This window comes from Leptosomus discolor, chromosome Z, assembly GCF_034619465.1.
Source record: "Leptosomus discolor isolate bLepDis1 chromosome Z, bLepDis1.hap2, whole genome shotgun sequence".
NCBI classification, from domain to species: Eukaryota; Metazoa; Chordata; class Aves; order Leptosomiformes; family Leptosomidae; genus Leptosomus; species Leptosomus discolor.
Genome location: NC_141419.1, coordinates 36,994,768 through 37,022,246, shown reverse-complemented (window position 1 = coordinate 37,022,246; position 27,479 = coordinate 36,994,768). Strand labels below are relative to the sequence as shown.

Sequence of the window (27,479 nt, the reverse complement as noted above, 5' to 3'; positions counted from 1 at the left end):
GCGTGATCACTGATTTCAGATTCTAATTAAAGACAGGATCTTTTTTTCTATATAGATCAAAATAGTGAAATCACAGATTCTAGTTACAAGATAGAGAATGCCCTTTCACCTATTTTACATGATCTCAAGGAAAGCAATTTTCATCTCAAAGGTTTTTGCTTGGCTTTTTTTTCCACTTTCATTATTTTTTCTAATCATACTCTTCAGACTATAAATGTGCATATTTCTGATAAATCAGTAAATACAGTTCACTGTAAGGTCCCACTTCAAGTCATTGGAGCTGCTTTCTCTCTTCCTTTTGGCCTCTTGGAGATACTGTTGTGCAAATACTGAGACATGATGTACTTCGTAAGTGTCCTAGGTCTTCTTCCACACCGTTTCCTCTATTTGCTGTTTTCTAACGTAGCTCCATGTTTTCATTTGCACTAAGAGTTTTGAAGTATTTACAGCTACATCATTTTAAAGTAGCAAAGCACATACACTGTGTCTGGCATTTATGCTCAGTGTTAAGTCTTGTTTTTCTGCTTTTCCCGATGTCCATTCTCTTCCTCTATGTTCAGCAGTTCCCAAACCCTTGTCTTCTCTTTCAGAGTCACTGGTGCAGTACTGACTTTTCTAATGATACAGATTGTACCAAAAAACCTAGCAAGCCTCATTCAGATAAATGGTGTCCAGAGCAAGCAATTTCCGTGACGTGTGACTTCTGAAAATGAAAAATCAAGATTTGTACAACTGTTGAAAGATCAGCCTGTTTTAAATTGGGAGAACAGTCCACAATATTGTAGCTTGAACAGAGGATGAAAACTATGTTGTTACCTGTAGTATACCTAACACAGTGACTCATGAGAATTGGTGTAGATCTGAATTACCTTTCAGTAAAATATATTCCTATAGTAATTGTATTTAAAATTAAAATTCTGAAATGACTTCTGGGTCATACTGAGTTGGTTTTCACTTAGTCATATTTCTCTGTGTGACTTGAGCATGTGACTGTGTAACAAGTATAACAAATGAGGCTTATGTCTTCAGGATCAACTGAATGGAATATGTATCATCTCTTTGGCAAGCAGCTTCGTGGTTTTTATTTGTAACGAGGTAGATCTGTTAGTTTAGTATAAAAAGTAAAGATTTAATGTGTGCAGGATCGTTGTCAAAGTTTCAAGTGTTAGGATGGGAACTGTAATGGTGATGTTGCTTTTGGTTTAGGGTTGGTTTCAGCCTTTTGAGAAAGGCAATCTAAAAGCAGTGAAAGCCAGAATGGGAAAAGGGAATATTTCTTCTCATTCATAAATTATCTTTTCATTTATCAGCCTGCTTCCAGGTTTGTTTTCTGCGGTTATTAACCACCAGGTTGTTCAGTTTTAGCTTTTTGTTTGCAGCCTGACTCAGACAACGTGCTTCAGGGATTACCAAATATAGTCCACAGCCAAACTCAATCCCCAGTATTCTGCAAAAGCAATTTACAATTTAATTACAAAAGTGTAGAGTGTATAGGCATGCCCAGTTTCTTCTGTTGGCTAGAAACAGTTAAGCATCTCCTCCATCGTTATGCAGCTTGCGAGGGGCAGCTGTCTCCTGCTTTGTTTGATGCCATTTGTGTAAGTCTCCCAAGCTTATGGCAAACTGCCACTATGACACTTGGATGAGTAATTTGGTTTCTCCCAGAGTACTTGTTCTGCTTGTTGCTTGTTCCAACATCTTTATTTACTGATGTTGAAAGGGAAGACCAGCATTAATCTCGTCAAGGCCTCTTGATGAAGAGAAAAGAGGGCTACTTATGCTATCTGTCTTCATTTTTTTCGGGGGTATGAACCCTTGTTAGCCTTCAAGGTTCAGAGTCAGTTTTCTGTGTTGGTATGGCTACTGTTGGTACATCACTTGAACATTTAATACTGAAACTAGACTGAGGTAATGAGGTGGTGAGAGGGTTGTACATGAAAACAGTCAATATGGTGGTGCTTTCATCATGAAAAATAATAACTAAAAAAATCTATAGCCATATGGTTAAAGCTGTGTTTCTCATTTTATTTTTTTTCTAAAAATCTCACCCACTGAGACCTGGCTAAAAGTGGGAAGACCAGTATAGCAGCATCAATTTAAATATGCTTCTAAAATACTGTTCTAGGAATGTTTTTAATACTTCCCTTGGCTTCAGGGTATACAGCCCTCCTTTTATAATTGTAATTGCTAGGACAGCAGCAGATGGCACTGCACACAGGATAGCGTCTTTAAAAGATGTAATTTTATCTTTGCCTCTCTACCTTCATGTTGCCATAATTTTTAAATTTTTTTTGGTGGCACATGCAACAGATAGATGCACTTGGCTGTACTTCGTGTTAACAAAAGTAGATTTGTTGTAAATTAAGGCCACTGAATTTTCAGTAACCCTTACAGAAGGATTGCAGGTAATTTTTAACATATGAAACCTGTAATTAAGCAACACAGCCTTTTGAACCACTTATTTTCGTTGATCAAATATATACAGTGGTAAGATTTCCAGTATGGTCTGATACCAGGACAAGGCAAGGAGAACAACACAACTTCTGGATCTTTGTAAGACCCCAGTGGAGTTTACCTAATTTATTTGGTTCATGTGGGGATAGTGACTTCTGCGGTACTCATTCAGTACAGACTACAGGAATTTTGAAGAACAGTTTAAAAGTTATTGTTTATTCCCTCTCTTTTATTTTTTTTCCTTTTCTCATTTCTTTCTTGACATGGAAGTACTAGTGCCAGACTGAAGACATTGCTATTGATCCTGCTAGTCATAGAAGTGAAGAAGGTTGGGTACATTTTGAGATTGACAACAATCAACCACTTCGTCGTCTTCTTCTTCTTCGCCTTCTTCTTTTCTTGAGCAAAGGCTTTGCTTACAATTACAGCAGTGGAGTTGCAGGGAGGTGTGGTATTTATGATGTATCACGACTTACAGACAGAATTTGTGGATTCCCATTAAGAAAATAAATTGTACAGGAGAACAAAAAAATAGTGACATCTCTGAAAGCATTGAGACCAAGCTGACCATGAATGTGTGCTTGCCTTAATTTGATGACGCTGCTTGTGAAACTTTGGTCTTTGTGCGATCAGAATATGATTTCTAATTAAACTTCAGTTTCCTCTTCAAGTGCCTGCATTTTAACAAACTGAGTTAACTTCTTTCCTCACTAACATGTTTTCCAAATGACATGCATATAGCTTGCTTGTCAGAGCTGAAGCAGTATTTGTGACTCTCTCAGCACTGTGCAGTACCTGAGACACTGGTGCGGGAAGCTGAGATGGCTTCTGCAGAGCAGTAGTCACAGAAGTGTTCACAGGCAGAGCCTCCTGTTCTTATCCAAACTGTTTGTTCTTTATGTGGGTTTTTTTCCTCCATTATACTTGTGTCATGTGCTGGCTCTCAGGAGGAAATACTGCAAACATTTCTGGCTTTTTGCTGCTTAAATTGAAAAGAGGGTGACCTACAAAGAGCAAAAGACTTGCTGACCTCAAACTGGTATCTTACTTTTTCCCCTTATAGAATGGAATGATTTTACCACCTTACAATTAGAGGTTTGTGAAAGGTAAATGTGATTGCTGATCCAAATCTGCCTTTAGATAAATACTTCTCCTGGTGGTGAATTACTGAGGCCTCTGGATGTACTGGTAGTGCTCTCTGTCATAGAGCCCCTGAATATGGAAGATTTTACTTATTGTGAAAAGCTGAATTTTGAAAAATAATAAGGAAGACTACTTGCAATTTGTGATCAAAAAAGAAAAGGACTGATTACTGCATGGAAAAATCTCATAGCAGAATTTAATATCCTATTGTCTAAGATTCGTGGGGTTTTGTTGTTTTTTTTTTTAGTTAGAGCCATATTCTAAAATTTAGAACAGTTCAATATGCAGCAGTCTTAACAGTTGAAGCAACTAGTGTGCTGTAAAAGGAAGTTACTGAAAGGAAGAAGATACAAGGGAAACAACACTGAAATCTTCTGGAAATTGTGGGTTCTGGGGTTCCTTTGTCCCAGGCAACAAGTAAGAGAAAGTTTGGTATTTCTTTGAACTGTACTGTGAGTTTCCTAGCTTTCACTTAAGTGATTTTTAGTATTTCATTACACAGTTTAAAATAATTCACCAGTGTGACACCCGTGCAGTGAATTACTGCTTTAAATCCATTATAATCCACAGCCAGTGGATTTTGTCTAAAACCAGGTTTGACAGTGTGACAGAGATTGCAGCTGGGAGTACTCCTCTAGAACAGGAGGTGCACATGTTGATGTCTGAACCAGAATATGTTTGTATTTTGATCATAAAATTCAGACATTAATACAGCGGATATTCCATGCTACATCCCATAACTATGCAGTTAGCACGCTTTGTTAAGGGTCCTCTCTGTTGGCTCATTGTTGACCTTTTTAACTAAATCTGTCATTTTGATCAGTCATTTGAAAATATGTATTGGCTTTAGTTTCAAAATAGGAGTGTGAAGGAAAGAGCACCAACATACAAAGGAGGTGGCAGAGCTGTGTCCTTACCATGTATTCTCCAACTTTCCAGCCTTTTAAAATTTTGCCCTCTTCTGGTAACATTTCCAAGTAGGACTTGTGATTGTGCCACTTAAGGAAGAGTGTCTTGTCCCACACAGGTCTTCTACTGCTTTGTACGCTAGACTGAGAGGTTGCTTAAGGACAGCGGTGGTCACATACCTAAATGCACAGGGTGCCAGCTGCTGACTGTGGCACAGGCTGCCAGGTCACTAACCATTGTTGCACATCAGAGTGACTGTGGGGCTGCAGTGCTTTTGCAGAAAATTTCATGATCAGCACTTCCAAAGAAAATGTTGGGTGGCTGCAACACCAGCATAAAGCTTCTTCTAATTCCTCCCCTTCAGGTGTGCTCTCTTCAGTTTCATTAATAATGTTCTGTCCTACCTACAAACATGCAGAAGTGTTCCTGGTCTGAGATGTGTTCTGTAGGTGGGGTGATTACATGAAATCAAAGTACTACAATTACCCAGTGAAGCTAAACATTATTCATGTTTAATCCAATTTGTGGTTCAGTTTAGGCCAGAACTCTGAATTAAAATACTTCTCTATCCTGTCCAAAAAGAAATTAGTGTCATTTTTGTATTGAGAGGAAGTTTAAAGCTGACTGAAGAAAACAGAAATCATGATGGTAACATCGGCTGGTACTTGGTCAGGGCAATAGTGATTGTGCTGGCTTTTTCAACAAAATCCTTTCTTGTTTCTTAAATTGAATTAGTGATGTCTTCTGTTTTGAAGACTAGCTACAGACTGTTTTTGCTAACCATTTAGTTCAGCCTTAATACCAGCATTTGTGTTAATACTGTAATTCGAATTAAAAATGTTTGTTTGTGTGTGGGTGGTAGCTGCATGCTGACTTCCTAAGTAGTTGCCTGCCTCTGATAGGACTTGTGAACAGGGTAGATAAGGCCTATTAATAAGAGCTTTTTCTGGATAGCAGAATGTAACAGAAACAGCCTGTCTTTTCTACACCAACAGCTTCCCTAAATTAACTTGATAAATTTGTCTTCAAGGTTTTCTAGGAAAACTGCCTCAGGCATTTCTGGGAAAAAAAAAAAGATAATTAGAGTGGTAAATTTGGAAAGTTGTGGCTAAGTAGAACCTGTTGACTTCGGGAGACTTGATGTGATACGTCAGTATGTGGCTATTGACTTTGTTGCTACTTGTTGTACATCTCCTTGCTGTACCCTGGAGATTCTCCAGAGTGTATTGCACAGCAGGATTAGGTGGCTGAATGTGGGAACCTTGCTGTACTAATAATGAGGATGGGCAGTTTTTCTCAATAAACTGTGCTGTCACTTTTCTACTCATTTTATCCAGTTCCCAGAAACTTATTCCAGATACAGCTTAATCTAAATTAATTCAAAAAAACCCCTCAATTTTGCTTTTCTTCACATAGATTTAACTGTTATTGAAAACACAGGCTTTTATAACCATTTAGATTACTGAAAATGTACTACAAGCGAAGAAACAAAACCCTCCAAAAACCTATTTCCTCTTATTTGATGACTAATGGTACATTTATAAGGACCATGTGTTATTTTGGCTGTCTTGGGAGGGTAACCCATTTATGCTTTGGCAGATAAATAAGCCTTCCCAAATGATTGTTAAAAAGCCTACTATGACCTCTCCCAGTAAATTCTGAATAGTTAGTAAGAAAAATTAATCATTAAAAAAAATTCGTATTAATTAGGTTGTCAGACTATAACTTGATTTTACACACACAGGCAGCAAAGGAAGAAGCTTTTTGGGCTCTTAATTGTATAAAACTTGATTCTGTGTTTTCTGTATAGGAAAGATGTTGCGTTTTCTTGTTTTTTCTTCCTCTTTCCTAATTATAGAAGTTGGCAGTATATTTCAGGAGACTGGTATTTTGCCTGAAGCCTTGAAAGAGGAGTCAGCAGTGCTTTGCTGTCCTTTGTAAAATAAGCCCTTCTTGCCATCTGATTTGAGACAGCAGAAATGTGGTATATTTCTAGGAATTAAAAGATTGTACCTAATTTATAAAGAAGCTATCTCTTTTTTAGGTCACACATGGCATAAAATTTTCTTTTAATTCTCCCTCAAGGCATTTTTCAAATTATTATTCAAAGTTACTCATCACTGTGGTGTAATATGTCTGTGGTTTCTCTAGAGAAAATAATGTTGGGTTGCTGTCTTTAACCTCTTAGGACTAAATTGGTTCTTGTGTGACCCTGTTCTAAACAACAGCTTTTCATCTGAGATTGCATTTTGCCCCCTTGCTTCAGTTCTGCCAATTCATTACTTTAGACATCAAGGGGTTAACAAAAGCACCCAAAAGAAGTAGGTGCAACACGTAGCTTGTAAGTGAAGCTCATTTTCAGAGTTTGCTTCCAAGAAATGAGGTAGTTGTTTAGAAAGACAGTCTTCTTGGTTGGACAACACACAAATGCAACCATTTAAGTTAGTTGCAGTTTTTGCAGAGGAAAATTCCTGCTGGATCATTCATTATTTTGAAAGGGACCCTCCCAGTCCTCTGATATTTCTAGAAATACCAGTTTGAAATAGCTGCCTTTGCTGTTACGTGTTAGACAGCAGAGGGCACTCTCCTCCTTTAAAAATAAGAGGAAGTATGGCTTAAAAATACAGAAGCAAAATGATTTCCTTTGCAGTGCATTTTTTTTTAAAAAAAAACAACTTACGGATTATTGTTGTGAAATTTGATATGATGGAAGTTTTTACAGGATTATTTTTCATGTAATACTTCCTGTTCTGCATCGAAACGGAGATATGATGACGAGATTCTCTTAAAAAGAATCTCCTGTTTGTTTCCCCGTGCCCATCCTATGTTCACCATAGGTTCATCTCTAGATTGTAAATGCAGCAAAAATTTTGCAGTTCCTTCATGTAGGCAAGTGGATGGGGTGGCTGAATATTTGAACTGGCTGAACCAGCTGGCCTTAACCTGTACTCTGTGAAAAGGCCTACAGTCTTTTCAGTTCTAGCTATTCAAATCAGTGAAGCCAAGCAAATATGTTGTTCCTCTGATCCTTAAAAACGTCTGTAGTGCAAGACTCATTCAGGCTTTATACAGGAGTCAGGCTCAGCAGGAGTTCTGTGCATCTGTACACTTCTTGAGTGAGAATTCACATACTGAAACATTGTCCTTGTATTTTATTTTTTTAATGCAGTTAATGTTGTATTGCAGTGCTTGACTGAGGTAGCCGAAAGTCCCCTAGAATTCTTGAGGATCTGCCTGAAGAGTTAGGGGTATGAAACTTTTAAAAGAGAGGCTCAAAGAGCCTATCATTTTTGTCTAAAGATCTGATACTATATAGAGCGTATTTTATTTTATATCTAAATATCAAGCAACTAGATCTAGTGAAAAAGTTAAGGGGGGAATTAATAACTAGAATCTGAAGTTGAAATTTCTGTTTCTCTCTTTTACCTCTGTTGTCAGAAAGAACATAGGGCAATTGAGGAGATACTGAGTTAACACCTATAGAGCTTAGATCTTGTGTAGCCAAGAGAGGGAGTGAGAAGTTCCCCATGTCCCTTCGAGTGACAGATGTGTGGTTTTAGCTGTCCTTCCTTCTCAGGCCAGGAGCACAGAGACTGAAAGATGCTTAGAAATCACTGTGATGTTAGTAATTCAATGTAGTCAAATAACTTGAAAGATTACAACGTATTTCAATTTAATTTTGGTTTTGAAAAGCAAATTTATACCTGTAATTTTCAACAAGTCTGAAGTCTCTGAAATGCTGCTGTATCTGAAATGGCGCTATATGCCTGGTAAATGGCCTCGTATACCAGACTCAGGCGAAGCATTGAAGATACTTTGGTAATTAAGGCTTCCATTACAGAAAACAAATGCTCCAATGTACTACAATTATGCGTCTCCTTCTAGACAACCTGAAGCTGTAAGATTTTTTTAACAGTTCCTTAGAAATTGCATACAATTTCCCATCTTCATGGAAAAGTTTGCCTGCAGAGCTACTGTTTGCTTATTCTGTATCTTACTTCTTGGTGATGTATTGCTTCTTAACAGATTGTTGCAACTCATTAAAAGATGATTTAATGATGAGAAGTTGTCACGGTCCACTTGGTGGGCTCTTGATGGTTCGTTTGCTGTGATCTCAAAATGCAAAATTAAGGCGACCACACCAAAGGGGTTTGCTAAAATCAAACAGTGAAATTTTATTGTTTGCCCATAAAGCGGTGTGCGATAGGTAAAGAGGGTGAAAGGAAAGGAGAAAGTAAAGCGAAAAGAGGAAAGGGTCAATAGCTACCACCGCAGGTCCAAGGCGTCCCTATGGTCCCAGGTCCGGGTAGCGTCCCGCTGGTCCTAACGACAGTTGTGATCCTGGTGGGGGAAGCTTCCAAAGTTCGGGTACTGAGGAGCCACTTTTTATGCCAAATAGCACCCCTTGCTCCTCCTCTGCATCTCCACCTCTTCTTGGCTCCGTCGATGCTGATCGATCCTTCTTGGTAACAGTTCTCAGGCTCATCCCTGGTGCTGGAGACTGGTACAGCACTCTTTTGCCAAAGCAGAGCCGTCTCACCTCTGCAAGGCTCCCTCCTTTGGCTGTTATCTCCCCTGACAAGGTTTCTAGGAGGGAGAAGCAGATAGCAGCATCTCTATCCTTTTGCTGTTTCCTGCCAGATGCAGCTCTCGTCCTTGCTCTGTCCAGGGCATAATGACCTTACGAGCCTGGCATTCCATTCCCGGCATCAGCAACTGCTTGTCGGGCAGGCTGCTGCAGACTCATGCCAAGATGTTAGCCTAACGTTCAGAGCCCATACTCCTGATGACAAGGTTGAGCCAATGCTCAATGCTGTTTTCGGACCGACTCTTGCAGAAGTCAGTGAGGGTTGTGTAATGTGATAATCATAGTTTGTAACATGTATGCACAGCTTTCGTTTGAGGGTCTGTGTTGTGTGGCAAATGTTTGATCAACCCAGTGAGAGCATTACTGAGGTAATTATAGACTCCACAAGTTTTCCAGTTTGGGCAGAGAGATGCCAAGATTGTTGGAATATATTATGTCAGGTCTGTCATAAAACTTATTGATAGTATACAGTGTAGTATATTGGTGCTATGCTGATGATACTACATGTCATATTATGGACTAGAACTGTCTGTGTGCATGCTTATTTGCAATGAAATGGCTTTGTGTAAATTAATCAGAAATTCTAATGAAGAAGCTATTACACACTTTTATCTTCAAGTTGCAAGTGCTGCCATGTGAAGAAGGTGCTGCTCTAACAGGTTTTGTGAGACTCTGGCTGCCTTATGTGTAAACGACCATAGCACGTACTGACTTAACGCTGCAGCATTCCCACTCTTCAAGTGTTACAATACAGATCTTTAGTTTATGCATTTAAGTTCAATCTAGCAGAAACCACTGGGATTTTGACAGTTGCTGTGACATTGTTTATCTGTAGTTGAGATTTTGAAATACATAGGTGAAATAAGTATGTCTTAGTATGTTTTAGTAAAATGTAAATCATTCTAAATTAGAGATCTTTAATGTAAATGGTGGCATGAGTTTTAGGCAGGAACATATAAAGCTTGTATTTATGAACACTGACAGTTGCATCTGCATTTAAATGTAATAATTTAAATACAAGAAAATTGGGTGGTAGGATGGGCAGGGAACTGTTTAGCTATCAGTTAAATTACAAACATTTTGTATTAGGAGCCATTTCAAATCTCTGTTCTGAGATTTTCCATAGATTTTGGGGTGTTACCATGTTGGACTTTTGCACATACAGTTTTTGGAAATGAACTTACTAAATATGCTGTCCAGGTAGGTCCCAGCTTTTTAAAAATAACTGCCATAGAAAAATGAATTTGCTTCATGCATGAGATTGAAAATTCAGTTTTCATTCATATTTTTTATATTATGTAGTGTGATCCAGAAGCTAAACACATTGTTTAAGGAAAAGTATGTTACTAAATTTATTTTAGTATCTTTCCTTTCTAAGAGTGTTCATAAGGTTCTCTTTCTCCCACTTTGTCTTGTGACCTGATCTCGAAGAAAGCTAGGCAGTGAGTGTTTTTTAGCAATAAAAGTAAATAACAGTATAATGAAACAATAAAGTAGTTCTTCACTGCACTTTGCCTTCCTTGTCCATCAGTCCATTAAAATGAGTTCAGTGTTTTGGGGGCTTCACAAAAGAGCCACCATTGGCAGGCATTTGGCAGCAAGTACATGACTTATTTCTTAAAGTTTCTGCTGTTTAATCTGGATTTTCATTAGCTGACTGTCAGCTAGGTCTGATATCCTGTTACAGAGTTTTTCTGAGAGAAATTTCAGACTTGATAGGAGTTTCTGACTCTGAACTGATTCAGTTCAGTAACAGGACACAGTAGCCTGTGGCAACATCAGACTTTTGGGGTGTTTATCTCCTCTACTCCATTCCCTAGGTGGTACCTGTTCTCCACAGGAGGGGGCCATGTAAATAAAAAAGCTAACAAAACAAAGAGAAAAGAAGGTCTCTGTCTTTTTCTCTAACATCCTTATGTATTCACAGTTTGGAGTGGTGTCCCTGACTGCACGTTTATCGTGAATCAGGCAATGGAAAAACACGCTGCACTTTTTGGGTGTTTTCTCCTTCCGTTTTCTGTGGGGTCATGAATTGTCCAGGAGAAGACAACAGGCAAGTCTTCTGACTTGCAAGATTTTGTGTTGCTCCATACAAAGGCTACAGAAGAGAGAAAACAGCATTACTATTTTATGCCTTTTCGGTTGATGAAGCTTTTCCTCAGAGATCAGGCTAAAGTTTCATTCTGAAGACTGATGCTGCTTTACAGAAAAAAAGGTGAATGATTTAGTTCCTCCTATAACTGGACAGATGAAATGGATATTTGGCATCAAGTGGATTTTGTCCTGAGTTTATTCAGCTAACTGCTGTTGTTCCCATAGTTAACCACTGTAATAATTCAGTAAAATATTACTTTGAGTAAATTAGTAAAACCTAGCTTAATTTAAATGTACCAAAAAAGCTAAGGAAAGCAAGTACTTTGTAGTAGTGTAACATCAACTTACTGACAGACAGCAATTCTTGTGCAAATTCTAACCACCATTAACGTGGTCCTACAGTGCCAGAGAGCAGACTTGAAAGTGTGAACCTTTTTCTTAATAAAAGTGCTGAATTACAAGAACTTTTTCATCAATTATGTTTCCCTCTTGAAGTAGATTGTGTAGGATTGAGTATTGTCAAGTACTGTGTGGAATCCCATCATTTTCCTATTACTGCAGAAGTAAATTGAAGAAATACTTTTCCTTAAGTCTTAAATCCGTTCCTTCCTCACCCTGGCCATACCAGGATGTGAAAGTCACGTGGCTTCATTGCGTATTCTCATGTGACCAGTATAGGTTGTAAAGGCACATGGCAATCCACGATTTTTATATATGGTGTGTTTGGGCAGAGTGAACATTGTATGGGGTTTTGAGAGGGAAGAGGTGAATAGTGATAACAGTCGTAATTCAGGCCATTACATGGAATTAGATAGTCTAATAGTAAAAGTAATGTTAATGTTTATATATTTATGTTGCTTTTATTTGTTAGGCAACAGCCTAATAGTGATAGCCAGGCAACCTAAACATCTGTTATCCTGGGCTTTTTGTAAAAAGACAATAACCAATAACAACAAAAATGTTCTTCATGCAAACTTATTTTTTAAGATTCTGTTACGTGTCTGTGGAACTCTTTTTCAAAGAGCTTATGCTATTTTTTTCTTTCTGAAGGTTAGAATATGAAACAGGAAAGGGTGACAAATTCTGATTTAGGTAGTTTGATACCTTATTAACCTTTGTCAACAACTGAAGGTTGATTAGCATTTCACCAAGCCTTGTTTCAGCAAATCATAGCACACTTTATTAATTTAAATACAGTTCTTCGGTATAGCACACCATAAAACCTGCCAGTGTACCCTGGTCCATTCTATGCTCTAAAGTTGCTCAAGTGAAGCGCCATCCTCTTTATAGTCCTCTTACGAACCATATTTTGTGGGCTGCTATGTAAAAACACTTCCATACCTTGGACTGATTATCACTCAGAAGTTGGTGCTTTCTGACATGTTAAAGAACACATCCCTCAGCTGTCTAGTTTTCAAGACAGTGAAATAGGCTAGTATTACTTTCCTTGGATGTTATAGCTGCTTCAAATAATCTGCAGGTTTGCAGGAGTCTGCAAAGCAGCCTATCTTGCTATACAGCCCTATAAGGCAAGGTATTTGTATGAACCACACGTGTAGATGACAAGTCACCGGGGTCTGAATCTGTAAATGACTGATGTTGTTGAGATGGCATTAAAAAATATTTCTGCTTTTAAGCTGGTTTATCAAGAACATTTACATGCACACCCCCACCCCTACCCCCTACCCCCGCGACTAATCCATGGTTGTGATGAAGTCTTTGTAATGACTTCCATTCAGCTCCTGGACTGCTCAGACCTGATCACATGCCATTGCTCTCAATTTTGCAATCAATGTAAATGCAACTATCCAGACCTAACTAATATCACTGTGCTTGATCCTTTACTTACCGACAGCCAAGCCATACAGCCACAGGCTTTTTCTGATTGGTTTGGGAAATCTTCTTACAAAACAGAAGATGCTCACTCCCCTGTAAGAGAATTCTTTAAATGGACACCTTAAAATCAGCTGGTCCACAGAGACCATTTAGAAAGCAACCCTGCCTGCTGCATCTCAAGCGTATTGCTTTCTCTTGTGAATTTTAAGACCCCAGAGGAATTTCTTTGGAAATAGACTGTGCATTTCTGCCTTATCTCCGTCACGTAAACTATTCTGGTAGGTTGGAGTGCTAATTTGGGAAAATCATAGAGACTATATCAAAAGGCATATAAAAAGATGAACCTTTTTCCGTGCTTGCTGTGGATTGTAGCCACTGTACATTGATTGTAGCCACTGTTGTTAGGCTCCAAATGGTTGATGCATATACAGAGAGAATATGAAACCAGATCTATTGGCTGGCCCAATTAGTCCCTAAGAAGCATCAGAGCTTTCCAAAAATTACAGAGATAATAAGGAGAAAACTGACATGATGAAGCCTAGAGATTAAAAAAATATGCTTACTTTAATGGTTTGTGGCCAAAAGAGTATTGCCAGAAAGATCAGCATAAAACTATAACGCTATTCAAGCTCAGAAATAGTTTTTAACACGGTTAATAGTTTTCTGAGGGGAATGAAGAAAGAGAAGTGATAGCTATTTTGGTGTCTCCTGAGGCTCAGATTTCCTGGTTTGAGAGTCCAGTACTAGTCCCAAAAAATTCAGTTTTGTTATTCTGGGTTAATTTTTTAAATACTTAGCGAAATCACTGAAGATGGTCTTAAATTTAGGAGAGATGTGATTTGCTAAAAAGAATTTAATGAGTGTTTGTAAGGTTTCTGGCAAATAATGTGAAAATGTTACAAATATTCTTATATTCCCAGAAGGCCACAAAAAATGTTGACTGCTGATGTCAAAAGTGTATTGGACTGAAAAGTCATTTACACCATTTAGATTTTATTTACGGAACATTACAGCTGAACTAGGAGTTACATCTTAATGACCAGTTTGAATTTGGTGGTACTTACAGAATCCTTCCCTTTTGTCTGTCGTTTTGCGTTGTGTTGGGGTTTTGGTTTTTTGCTGGTTTTTTTTTTGTTGTTTTTTTGTTTGTTTGTTTTACTGCTTTGCTAACTATTATTGATGTCCCAAAAGAGAGCACTCTTAAGATGGTGCAGTTTTCTCAGGGGCCACAAGCTTGATTTTTTTCTTTTTGTCCCCCCAGATAATGTTCATTTTTAGGTAAACGGAAAGGATTAGTAAAGACTAAGAAGTACTCAATTAACATTTATAGTTGCATAAACTGGATTAATAATGAGTCCTGAGATTATTTTCATGTTTGAGTACTAACATAAAAAGTTGAGTTCCAAATTTTCTATTTATGTTAGTGGAAGGAAACTAAAGCAGTAATTAGCAGTAGTGACACCACACATCATGAATGATTTATTCTTATTCTACATTAACTTTATACTTCTCCATCTCACAAGGTTTTATTAGAATTACTTTTGATGTGTATCAGGGCAAATGAGACAAAAATTCAGCTAATAGATGAGATCCTGTATTTGCACCACTGTCTCCACCAGCAGAAATTAGAAGCCAGCAAAAGCTGTTGTCTGACAAAGACTCTGAAATAAAGAAAAATTGACTACAGGAAAGCATAGTGCCTCTGGGAGCAAGAAGGCATAGCTAAGGATTAATAAAGATTTGAAACTATGTGAAGGGGCATTACTTTTTTAAGAGAAGCAGCACTGATGTGAAGAGCTGTGTCAGGGTGCAAGCTGTCATGAGCCTGCCCAAGCAAACCCCAGGGAAGCAGAAGTAGTGTTCACTGAGGAAATGCTGTTTCTTTTTAAGAAGCTGAGTCAATTTTTCAATGAATGCAATTTCCTGGCATATATCATAGTTTATTTTGTAAGTTTTGTCATATATTGCAAAGTCATATTAATTGTATGGCACAACATACAGAACTGATAAATAACACAATGCAGGATCTTGGACAGCTAGTAATAAGTCTAGATAACTAACTTAATAAAGTAAATAATTACCTTTTAAGATTTTTCTCTTGTACAAGTGTACGATACTTGAGAACCATTTAGAGAATGTTTAGGGAACTGTTCGAGAAATACTTATGATGGATTTCAAATGAAAGCTTTTGAACAGTAAGTTAGTATTTTAGCTCTGTTAGCATTTTGGTATCAGTTGGCCATGATTTCAGAGCTCAAGTGTTAAAAAAACCAAAAACCCCAGTGTCTGAATATAGTATTTTATCAGTTTGTCACAAGCAGTGCAAAACTACAAAACTGAGCCTGATAAGATACAAGATAATTTAAAAAAATAATTATCCTGTTTCACAAGAATATTGGCTTGTGTTTACTAGAGGGGGTGTTGTGTGTGTGTGTTTTTTTTAACCAATCTCTCTGAAAGTCAAATTCCTTCCTTTCCATTCTCTCATCTACCATCAGAGTCTAAATCTGTCAAGTTGGTTAACCAGTCATCATTTAAACAGTATGTTTTAGACACTCTTAAGATTGTACCTGAAAAAAAAAAAAAACTTGCTTTAAAATGAGCTTAATTAAATACAAATTTTAATGTGACTGTTTCATCCATTTCCTCTAAATAATACTGGATTAGTGTAAGCATAGTCTAAAATCAGGGCCCATATGTATGTTTATTAATTCACTTTCGGTCATAATGTTGTATTTAGCACTATTTGTCTTCGTTTGAACACACCATGTCGTCAGTCATTCGTAATTTACTTGGTACTCTTTATTCTTGTTCATTCACTGTTTATTTTAAGGTCTTCCCCAGTAAATCAACCTTTCTGTTTCCTTCCTAAACCGTCACTAAGTTTGTTCACATGAATATAGATTTTGGTAAAATATCCATATTTGAATACTTCGGGGTTTTGCTGTCATTTCTGTCTTTGTGTTGTCCTAGTGTCTTGGCTTCAGTTGCTAAGGAGTGGTTCAGTTGGTAGAATGGGCAGTAAGTATTGTGGTTAACAGTGTCTTTTAGCATGAAAGGTAAGTAATATGCTGGTTCATGTTGATTTCTATATACTTTCCATAAAAAGTGATTTTCTTTTTTTTTTCTATTCTACCTCATTTCTGCAATTTCCTTTAACGGTTGTCTCCTTTTTCCGTCTTGACAACCTTTGTCATGGTACTTGATTTTCCAAATTGCATCTATGTGTTGATGGTATGGCCAATATGAAAAATTATTCGTATTATTCAAGTTCACTGTATATGAGCTGTCTGCAAACGTAGGAAATTAAGTAAATTTTACTGCTTTGTTTGTTTTGAATTAGGCTCATGCACAGTTAGTTCGAGAAGTCGATGTAGAGAAGGTGTCAGCTTTTGAGAACCAATATGTAGATGCAATAAGAAGCTTATGGAATGACCCTGGAATTCAGGAGTGTTATGATAGACGACGGGAATATCAATTATCAGATTCAACTAAATAGTAAGTACATGGTGGCTACAAACAACTATATGTCATTTTCTGTTTCTAACAAAGTAATTTTTACATTTTAGCTTATTATGCTATATGTCTGTGTACATGTTTATGCATATGCAGCAGAAACCTGAATATACACACTAAATTGAATTCAGAGCATACTTTAAGGAGTGGAGTACATCTCGTTTAGGATTATATCATTAATCACTGATGGTTTTGTTTTCTGTTTTATACCTGTTCAAGCCCTTACTCTCCTCTGACATACACTCACAAATGCAAGCTGGACAAAAGTACTTTCATGTAGTATGACAGTAGTGAATACTGGGAAGGGCAGTCAAGGTAGACCTCCATACAATTCATAAAATTTGTAATACCCTAGAACTCTTCTCCCAGGTTTTTCCCTTTTCCCTCACGGATTGCTTTTGCAGTCACGGAGGTGAGGTAAATAATACTAAGCAAGGGTTCTTGTGTTTTGTTGAGCTGCCTTTCTTTATAGAAACAAAGCCTGAACTATAAAGAACATGGCTGCCAGGAAGACAACAGGAAAAGCACTTTAGGTTAAACCCTGTTTATTATAAATCAACAGTAATAAAAATACATATGTGACTAAACTATGTCTGAAATGTTATGCCTTTAGTTTCTTGGGGCAAGAATCTGATAAAATAGCGCTGTGAGATTTAACACTGGAATTTGAGGACTGCCTGAAGATTTACTGCATGAAGTGCAGTTACTCTGGAGCATATAGCTCAGATGAAATTTCTCATCTGTTGTCAAAGAAATGGATAAAGATAAGGGATGACCTTTTGATGCTGACCAATGTTAAAAAATACAGCATAGTTAGTTATTAAAGCTGTGGCAAAAACCTCCATCGTCTCTACGTGATTTCTTGTGTTAGCTATGAGAATTACTCTGATGTTACTGTTCCAGTCTCCATTTGTCAGGTGCACATGAACGGAAGCCTCTTATTGAGGAAAGCACAGAAAAACAGAAAGGCACCGTGAAGCTCCTGTTAAGCTCATTGAAACAGGGCTATACCTATGAGAGATCTGGGATGACATTTGTCTGCACAGTAGTCTGAGAATTCTTACCTAGCACAACAGTTTGTACGTAGGTGATTTAGTCAAGACAAACTTAGTAGTATCGTGCTGATGCAATGGAGGCAGCTGAAGAGCTACAGATGCATGACATAGGACTCCTTAGATTGCTCCAATGCTGTCACCACACCATGTTCTTCTCCTGTTGTATTTGCCTCGTGCATAGGGTTCCTGTTGTCCTATGTGGTTTGCTGTCCTGTGGAGGTGGGTACGTTCCCAACCTATCACTTTTTGTTGTGCATATTTTGGTTCAGAGTGGTGCAAAGTACAGTGGCATCTCTCTTATGTTGTTTGGATTCTCGCTGTCCCCAGAGATACCATACTGTGTTTTGTATTTTAGTGGTAAGAAAACAAATAGAATATTACATAAAGTGAAAAAAATCTAGGATGCGTAAACGGTGAAAAAAAAATTCCGAGAGAAGTTACTGACAATATACATCCATGTTGTTTGCATACTGAAATGAGGAGCAAGCGTAAGTAGAAGGTGAAGCAGAGCTTGTCTTATGCTTTGACTTTCTTGTGTTTGTAGGTCCTAACTTTGTTTCCACAGATGTAGTACTGTTTTTAAAATTGAAATAAATGTATGTATTTTGTGTGCTTGCCTTAGAGGATAAAAGTAGATTTACTTACTCTCCAAAGTAGGAAGTAGTCATGTGATGCTACTTCAGATCAGATTGTGCTGAATACCATAGTTTTGACCCAGTTCATTCCCTTGCAAAAGGTAAATGTACTAGTTGATTGGTTATTTTTCAGGCTCAACATGTTTGGCAATTTAACATGAGTTTTTGCAGATTTGGTGACTTTAATCTGTTGTAGTTCACACTATGGATTTCTGCAAAATCTGTTTTAATTTTGAATTGTTAATCATTGTGTATGAGTCTTTAGAAAAACCTCTCATATATTTATGCTTGCAAGTAGATTTATTTTCAGGTATGTGGTTCCAGTAAAAGCAGTTGACAGAAACTAAAGAACATTGTTTCAAAAATACAGTGTGTATGTTTAGCGATAGAACACCCAAAGAGAATTTGCTAGCTTTAAGTCCGTGTCACAAAGGAAGAAAACAAAACACTTTAAAGTTGCTACTGGGATTCACAAGGCAGTAAGACAGAAATAAGCACCGAGTGCCCATTGACTTGGTGAGTCTTAGTAAATTCTTCTGACTTGATGTATAAATCAAAATGGTTTGTTGTCCACCAGATCTCTTGTAAGCATATTTGTCAATATTTCTAAGCGTGTCAATATGTCACACATGTTCTTCATTCATCCCTTGTGTGAGCCTCTCATCTTCTCACTAGTTTTCCCCTTTGTTTTTATAGTAGTAGTATTTTCAGTCTGTTCCCTGTATTGCCTTTCTTTTGCCCATCAATGTTTTTTACACGTTGTCTTCCTAAATGTCTTCCTCTGTATTTTCCATTTCTTTTATTGTTTCTAAATTCTGTTTCTGGTTTCTAATATATCGTGTATGTTTATATACTTCCACTTCCTGTCATCTTTTGACCTGCTTTGTCATCGTTAGCTACATTTTTGATGTTTTCATGCCCACTGCTAATACCCTGGAAGAGTACATCAGATAGATGTCTGTTTACCAGAAGAGGTGATGGTAGGGTCTAGGAAAGAAAATTCCCAGCTCTTAATGAGAGTTGATTTGAACCTCTTGGAGGCTCAGCAAATACATTCCATTCCCTTCCTTGCTATTGGATGCTTCAAAGGTTAGGTGTTCATGTTGTTTTTAAAAGCAATTTCTGGACTTCTTTTTGGTGAAGTCAAGAGCACATCAGGTAAATAGAGATTATTCACTTCTCGTATATATTACGGAGTGACTTAGCCAGTTACCACTAAACCACTTCCCCTTAAGATACTGTTCACATTGTGAGACAGATGTAAACCAACACCACACTGTGGATTGCCTTAAGTAATACCTGTGTGAGCTGAGATTATTCGATACATACTATATAGGGTGACAAGACCTTAACCCAAATGTGGACAGGTTACCAGTCAAGAGTCTGATTATATCATGGCTTTTCAAAGCCTGAAAAAAGAAAAGACAAAAGTCTTGCTGTTGTCAGCAGGAGAGACAGTTGTCATAAGCAACATTTCACATTTATGTGACAACTTAGGAATTTGTGTTGCAACTAAAATTCGTGGAAATTCATCACCATTTTTTGCAGATATGACACTAAGGGCTTTCCCTTCATGAAGAAAAATCAGAAAGTGTTTAGAACTGGAAAGTGTCCCAGCGCCTTGCTGAAAAACTCTGTCTTTCTCTGGCCCCGTGAAACGGAAGTATTATGTCATTGTGTACCTCCAACCAAGGACTTTTAGTTGCTACAGATGCACTGAGGATATCTGTTTCATTTCGCTTCCATGGCTGTGTTTTCTAACATTTCAGATAATTAAATAAAATTTTTCCTCAAGTTCCTACCCCACTATGTTAGCTATGCCACTGGATATTTAATACCTCACTTCGTTATTACTTAATGCATTGCTTTATTAGCCATACATGCCGTGGCATTCTAATGCATACATGAGAGTCCTTCAGGCTTTTGTTTCTGTATTTGCTGTCATATTGAACAATTTAGTTCCTACAGTTATAGAGCCGTGCATATACCTGTGTTCATGTGAGTTAGCCAGACAGTTAGTACAGAAACGCAAATTCCATTATTCTTCTATATAATAGAAATAAAAGCTTCAGGGTGTGACTCTGAGGATGTCTTCAGAATATTACTGATTGTTAACAGGGAAGAGGAAGATGAATCCTAATGATGTCTGCTTGTTAAATTATGTTCATGTTTCACCTTTTGTGAAACCATTGTATGAATTGTAGTGCTTTAGTCATCTAGTAATTTTTGTGTGACAGTATTCCATCCAAATTTGAGGTTTTGCATAACTTCAGCTGAACAATTAATTCCTTCATACCTGTCTGTTAAAAATAACATTTTGCTTCCATGTTCCACCTTTGAGACAGATGCATTTCAGTGAAGTTACTGTGTGCTAAATAGGAAGTGCTATGGGGCACACAAGGGGAAAGATCAGTGTATGAATCTCTATGCTGGTATTGCCTCTAGCAATCAGAACATTCATTCTTTTATTTCATAAAGCTGTAGAGAATGCTTAGGGCATATTGGGTCTATGGGCGTTACGGGTCTGTGTGAGCCTTTCAGAGGGGCTAATGTTGTCCTAAATTGAGATGTGCTGTGCGGCTGACACTGGTATAGCCAATTATGAACAACTGTCTATGTGATATCCACGTAACAGTCATTTGTTGGGGGTGAGAAAACCATATACTCATAATTTATAAGATAGATAAGTACATCATTATCTAATAAAGATTTTAACACTGATCATTGATTCTTTCTTCTCTGCATTTGTCAAAATACACCTGAAGGTTCTAAAGCTGTATTTGGGGGCAATTTGTGTTGCAGAGTGGTAGATTATGCTTTTATGTATTCACAGTTTACACAGCCTTGCTTGTGTAAGGCTTGCAGTAAGATAAAAACAGCAAATAAAAATGAAAGTCTGAATATGAAGTACTAGCAGCAGAGCCATGCTAACCCTATCTTATGCCTTAGATATAGTCCCAAATATAAAAGGAAGGTCTGAAGAAAGATGGAACATGAAATCTGCAGCATACCAAAGCACTGCATCCTACAGAAAAACTGAAGATTATGCAACAGAACTAGGGAAATTCAGAAAGGGAAATAGGGTTATATAAAGCAGTATACAGTACCTATTTCTTTCAGGATCCTTGGATCCTTTTTTTCATGCAGTGCTGAATATGTTTTTAATACCTGTGTAATTTTTAAACCACATTTCCTATTAAGAAAAGTTTGCACAAGCATTTTCTATTTGATGACTTGCTTTTGTTAGCCTTTGCTAAAGTTGGCTTTTAGCCATGTAGGAAATTGAGGGAGACAGCTAGGTAGGATTTGGGTGGGATAAGGGTAAAAAGAACACAGTGCAGACTTCTTCCTACCTCACTGCAAAGTTCTTAGGTTTACTGTGTTTACTTTAGATTAAGATTAGATAGTTCTGGAAACTGCCTGAACTTTTCATCAGTGGTGTGGAGGCTCAGAAATGCAAACTTCTACAGATATTCTGAAAACACGGCCAATGCTTGTTTACACTTAACTTTGTTCTTGTGTTTGTACACTGAAAATTGATTCCGTTTGCTGTGCTGCTGCATGTTAAAGAGGACATGTCTGCATGCAAAAAGGACACTTGTGTCAGCTATTCTGGTGTCTCTGTGAGGTAAGAAAAATCCTGCTACAGCAACTTCTAACATTTTGCGTATGTGGAGTTGAAAGACAAGCAAGTTGTATGCGTTTTCAAAAATGAAGAAAAAGACTTTTCCCTTTGAGAGCTTGTTTTCCAGCACATGGTCAAAATTAGTGCTGGTTTGGGCTAGTCTCATCACCCAGTTCAGAGTTTTGCAAAACAAACAAATGGACAAAAAAACTTGAACCCGTCCAAAACCACACCAGGCCCCAACAACAGTATGGAGGGTAGCCTCACCCAATTCCAGAATAGCTGGGCTCCAAAGGACAGAGATGTAGTCAATCTTATTAAATAGTTTGCCTAATTAGCCCTAGTCATAGGCTTTGGTTAGATTTTTATTTTCACTTGCACCCTCACTGTATATGTATGAGAGGGAGCTGCAGAGGGTCATACCTATGAACTATAGTAACTTTGGGGAAAATACTTTTTTTGTGCGTGTGTTAAAAATGGGAGCTTTAGAGTTGAAAAGATGTAAATGTTTATGGTTACTGTCATACCTGGAAAAAGTCAGCTGTGCGGTGTTTGTCTTACATGTGATTGAACACAGTGAAGGCATTTGCATATGAAATGTTGCTGATAAGCCTTGCTTTTATACCTGTGGTTACACTGAAATTGCCCAACAAACTTTGTGTCAAACAACAAACTTTGTAGTTTCTTGAGATTTGTCCTTTCCCTCTTCCCCTGTACTCTCGTTCTCCCTATATAGATTAAGAGACAGGCATGTTGTTTACTGGCTGGGTGGTAACAAGTCATCTTTGCTAGTTTTCGCCTGACCCTTTTATCAGTGCCAGTAATTACCTCTAGCTCAACATGTTTGGTTTTCTTTAGAGATTTCTCTTCGAGTATTTCTGGTGTGGTGCCAGGCAGATCTCTTTTCTTCAGCAGTGTGTTACAGAGGCTCTGCTCCCCAGGGACTTCTCTGCTCACACGGTCTCACAGGCAGATTCCTTCTAAGCACGGTGAATATTAATTCAGCATCTTGCTACATCAGTTTTTGCCTGCAGAGTTTGGGAAGAGTTACTAGGAAGTAATAATGAACACAGCAATCTCATTTTTAACCTTGGAAAGGGAAATGAGTATTACATATGGATGAAGGCTGTAGCTTTTCTGCCTTTGTCTGCCCATACCTTAATGCTTTCTCCTGATTAATTAGGCTATACAGTAAACTAAGTTTAAAGTTACAGAAATTCACCTTGTGGAATTATTCATGAGAAAATGCTTTATCACCTGATTACTTGTAACAAAAATCTGACCTCAAAGATGCTGGAAAATAGGAGGGGATTTGTTTGAAGTGCCCACCCCATGTTTCTTCATGTTAAAGGTGCTTCAAGACCTTGTTCACTGAAAGTAAGTTCAAATAAGTTTTGGTGGTCTGTCTTCATTAGGTGGTGTAGCTCTGGGAAATTAATTAAGGCTGAATTATGAGCTACCTGTTCATGGTGACTGTGGTAATAACTTCTTGAAAAGGTTATTGGTTAAAACAACTTCAGTCCGTTTATTAAGGTTAGGAGTCTCACTTCTTTGCCTGATTTCTGTATGGGAAAGGCATACAGGAAAGTACAGAGCCAGTCAGTCTACTCCCATGATCCTACTTCTGCTTTTTATTTTGACATGTGGGCAAAGAATACTTTTGAAACATGCTCTGTGTCAAGGGCATTGTTAGCACCTCCATAGCCTTGGAGCTTCCCTGAATCTGGCTGTAGGCTTGTACCATGTCTTAGGTGTTTACTACAGGCCACCTGATCAGGAGGAGGAAGCCAGTGAAGCCTTCCACAGACAGCTGGAAGCAACCTCACAGTCACAGGCAGTGGTTCGCATGGGAGACTGCAACTACCCAGTTACTTGCTGGAAAAGCAGCACAGCCAAACATGCACAGTCCAAGAGGCTCCTGCAGAGCATTGATGATAACTTTTTGACAGAGGCAGTGGAGGAGCCAACAAATAGAGGTGCACTGCTGGACCTTATGCTAACAAACAAAGAAGGACTGTTTGGGGATGTGAAGGCTGGAAACAGCCTTGAGTATAGTGACCATGAGATGGTGGAGTTCAGGATCCTTTGTGGAAGAAGGGCAACAAGTAGAATTGCAACCCTGGACTTCACGAGAGTTAACTGTGGTCTCTTGAGAGACCTACTTGGAGGAATCCCATGCGTTAAGGCTCTAGAAGGTAGGGGTCCCAAGAGAGCTGGTTGCTATTCAAGCACTGCTTCCTCCAAGCTCAAGATCAGTGCATCCCCATGAGTAAGTAATCAAGCAAAGGAGGCAGAAGGCCTTGCATGGATGATCAAGGAGCTTCTGAAAAACCTCAAAGGGAAGAAGGAAGTTTATAGCACGTAGAAAAGGGACTGGCCACTTGGGAGGAATATAGGAATGTTGTCAGAGTGTGCAGGGATGCAACAAGGAAGGCTAAGGCCCACTTGGAAATAATCTGGCTAGGCATGTCAAAAGACAAGAAAGGCTTCTTCAAATGTATCAGTAGCAAAAGAAAGACTAAGGAAAATGTGGGCCTGCTGCTGAATGAGGTGGATGCCCTGGTGACAGAGGGTGGAGTTACTGTGAATGCCTTCTTTGCATCAGTCTTTATCTCTAAGGCCAGCCCTCAGGAACCCCAGACCGTGGAGGTAAGAGAGAAAGTCTGGAGAATGGGAGACTGCACCCTTGGTCAAGGAGGATTGGGTTAGGGATCTTTGAGGCAAACTAGACACCCACAAATCCACGGGCCCTGATGGGATGCATGCGCGAGTGCTGAGGGAGCTGGCAGATGTTACTGCTAAGCTGCTCTCTGTCATCTTTGAAAGGCTATGGCGAGCAGGAGAGGTGCCTGAGGACTGGAGGAAAGCCAATGTCACTCCAGTCTTCAAAAAGGGCAGGAAGAAGGAGGACCCAGGAAACTACAGGCCAGTCACCCTCACCTCCATCCCTGGAAAGGTGACCAAACAGCTGATTCTGGCTGTGATCTCTGAGCATGTGGAGGAAAAGAATGTTATCAGGAGTAGTCAGCATGGATTCAGCAAAGGGAAATCATGCTTGACCGACCTGGCAGCCTTTCTCTGATGGCATGACTGGCTGGGTGAATGAGGGGAAAGCAGTGGATGTTGTCTACCTCAACTTTAGCCAGGCTTTTGACACTGCCTCCCATCACATCCTCATAGGGAAGCTTAAGAAGTGTGGGATAGACGAGGAGACACTGAGGTGGATTGAGAACTGGCTGAAGGACAGAGCTCAGAGCCTTGGGATCAGTGATGCTGAGCCTAGTTGGAGGCCTGTGGCTAGTGGTGTTCCCCAGGGGTCAGTACTGGGTCCAGTCTTGTTCAATATATTCATCAATGACCTGGATGAAGGGACAGAGTGCACCATCAGAAGTTTGCTGATGCCACAAAACTGGGAGGAGTGGCTGACACACCAGAAGGCTGTGCTGGTAATTCGGTGAGACCTGGACAGGCTGGAGAGCTGGGCAGAGAGGAACTTAATGAGGTTCAGCAAGGGCAAGTGTAGGGTCCTGCGGAGGAATAACCCTGTGCACCAGTGCAGTCTGGGGGTTGACCTGCTGGAGAGCAGCTCTGCAGAGAAGGAGCTGGTAGTGCTGGCAGACAGCAAGCTGACCATGAGCCAGCCATGTGCCCTTGTGGCCAAGAACGCCAATGGTGTCCTGGAGTGCATTAGGAAGAGGGTGGCCAGCAGGTCAAGGGAGGTTCTCCTCCCCCTCTACTCTGCCCTGGTGGGGCCACATCTGGAGTGCTGTGTCCAGTTTTGGGCTCCCCAGTTCAAGTGACACAGGGAACTACTGGAGGGAGTCCAGTGGAGGGCTACGAAGGTGATGAGGGGACTGGCACACCTCCGCTACGAGACCTGGGGCTCTTTAGCCTGGAGAAGAGAAGACTGAGAGGGGACCTTATTAATGCTTATAAATATCTAATAGGACGGTGTCAAGAGGATGGGGCCAGGCTCTTTTCAGTGGTGCCCAGGGACAGGACAAGGGGCAACGGGCACAAACTGGAGCACGGGAAGTTCCGCCTGAACATGAGTAAAAACTTCTTTCCTTTGAGAGTGACAGAGCACTGGCACAGGCTGCCCAGGGAGGTTGTGGAATCTCCTTCTCAGCAGATAATCAAAACTCGCCTGAATGCAGTTCTGTGCAACCTGCTGTAGGTGGTCCTGCTTTAGCGGGGATGTTGGACTAGATGATCTCCAGGTGTCCCATCCAACCCCTACCATTCTGTGATTCTGTGATATAAAGCACATTAAAAATAAGTATTTCTCTCAGTGCTGAGTGGGAAACAAATGCTTCCTCCGCTTCTGGTCAGCGTGCAGATCACAAAAGTGCTGCGAGATGGTGGCATTTTCTCCTGACATCAAGGGAAGTCCACTGCCAGTAACTCATTATACATGCATTGCCTCGGTCATGCACCTTCTGCCTGTCACTATAGCAACCTCCTCGAAAATTACCTCAGCAGTTACTAACATTCATTTTTACAAAACTAATTATGGGTATAATTAACTTTTTAAACTTGGTCTGTACTATAAATTTACTCAGACCTATGTGGTTTGGCTTGTTTTGGTTCCCCCAAGTAATTTTACACAATTCTACCTTTTTTGTTCCTTTGTATACTGCCTAGCTGCGTAGATACTGTTTGGATGAGAGACCATGTAACTACAGCGTGTCTCATCAAAGTAAGACATTTCTTAGCAGGTAGTAAAAATATACACAGAGTGTCATATTGTTGAGACGTAAATGGCTTGCACAGTTGCTGCCACTTGCACAACTGAATTCCCCATGATAATGTTGGTGGTTACCTGCCTCAGCACAGCTGCCAGCATTTTTCCTACATTCATGTTGTTATTATGATTTTAAATTTTGAAGTTAATAAATTGAGAAAGCATCTGGTTTGGGCAATTACTGGCAACACTTTTTTTGGAAGTTCGTGTTTATGACAAGTTGTAGTTTGTTTGTAAAAGTGCATGTGTAGTCGTTTCTAGTATACGCTGAAGATTTAGTTGCATTGCGAAGGCTAATTGCAGTATTTGTGCATACATTTTGAATTAGGCACTTATCCTAAAATAACCCTGTGCGTATTTCTTACATGCTTAAGTGTTTTGTATGTGCACAGGTTTTGTTTGCCCAGGTGAGCAATATATTTTTCAGTACTTTATTTAGTGTTGCGTTAGATAAGGGCTTTAAAGTCATGATGAATCTTTTTGTAAATAATCAGATATACAAAAAAGTCAATAAAATTCTACGTTTTCTTTCACTCCTCACCTATCTGAATTCAGAGACTCGAGACATTTCACATAGCCCTGGCTTCATAAGTCCTCTTCTGGTTGCAGATAAAGCAGTGGAGGAAGCAACTCCACCCTGCTTTCCTGCTGGAGCTTATGGACTTCCCACGCCCCAGGCTGTATCCGTCAAATAAACTAGCTTAATTTGAACAATTTCAACAGTATTTCTTCGTATTCCAAATCATTTTGAGAGAAATGTGTTATCAAGCCATTGCACAAGTGAAAAAGCTGGCTGCTGGGGATGGTCAGAGGTACAGCTAGAGTGAGGCTTGAGCTAGCACAGTTGAAGGTAAATTTGAATGTTTTTACTTAAAGTTGC

General features: G+C 39.1%; 1 protein-coding gene across 1 annotated transcript in view; it reads left to right on the top strand.

The window, feature by feature from the left end:
* LOC104351546 (guanine nucleotide-binding protein G(q) subunit alpha) overlaps positions 1–27,479 on the top strand; it is a 130,995-nt gene that overhangs the window by 78,207 nt on the left and 25,309 nt on the right. Inside the window, exon 3 of the mRNA XM_086479609.1 lies at positions 16,368–16,522. Within this exon, the coding sequence (XP_086335735.1) occupies positions 16,368–16,522 (155 nt within the window). The remainder of the gene's footprint in view (positions 1–16,367; positions 16,523–27,479) is intronic.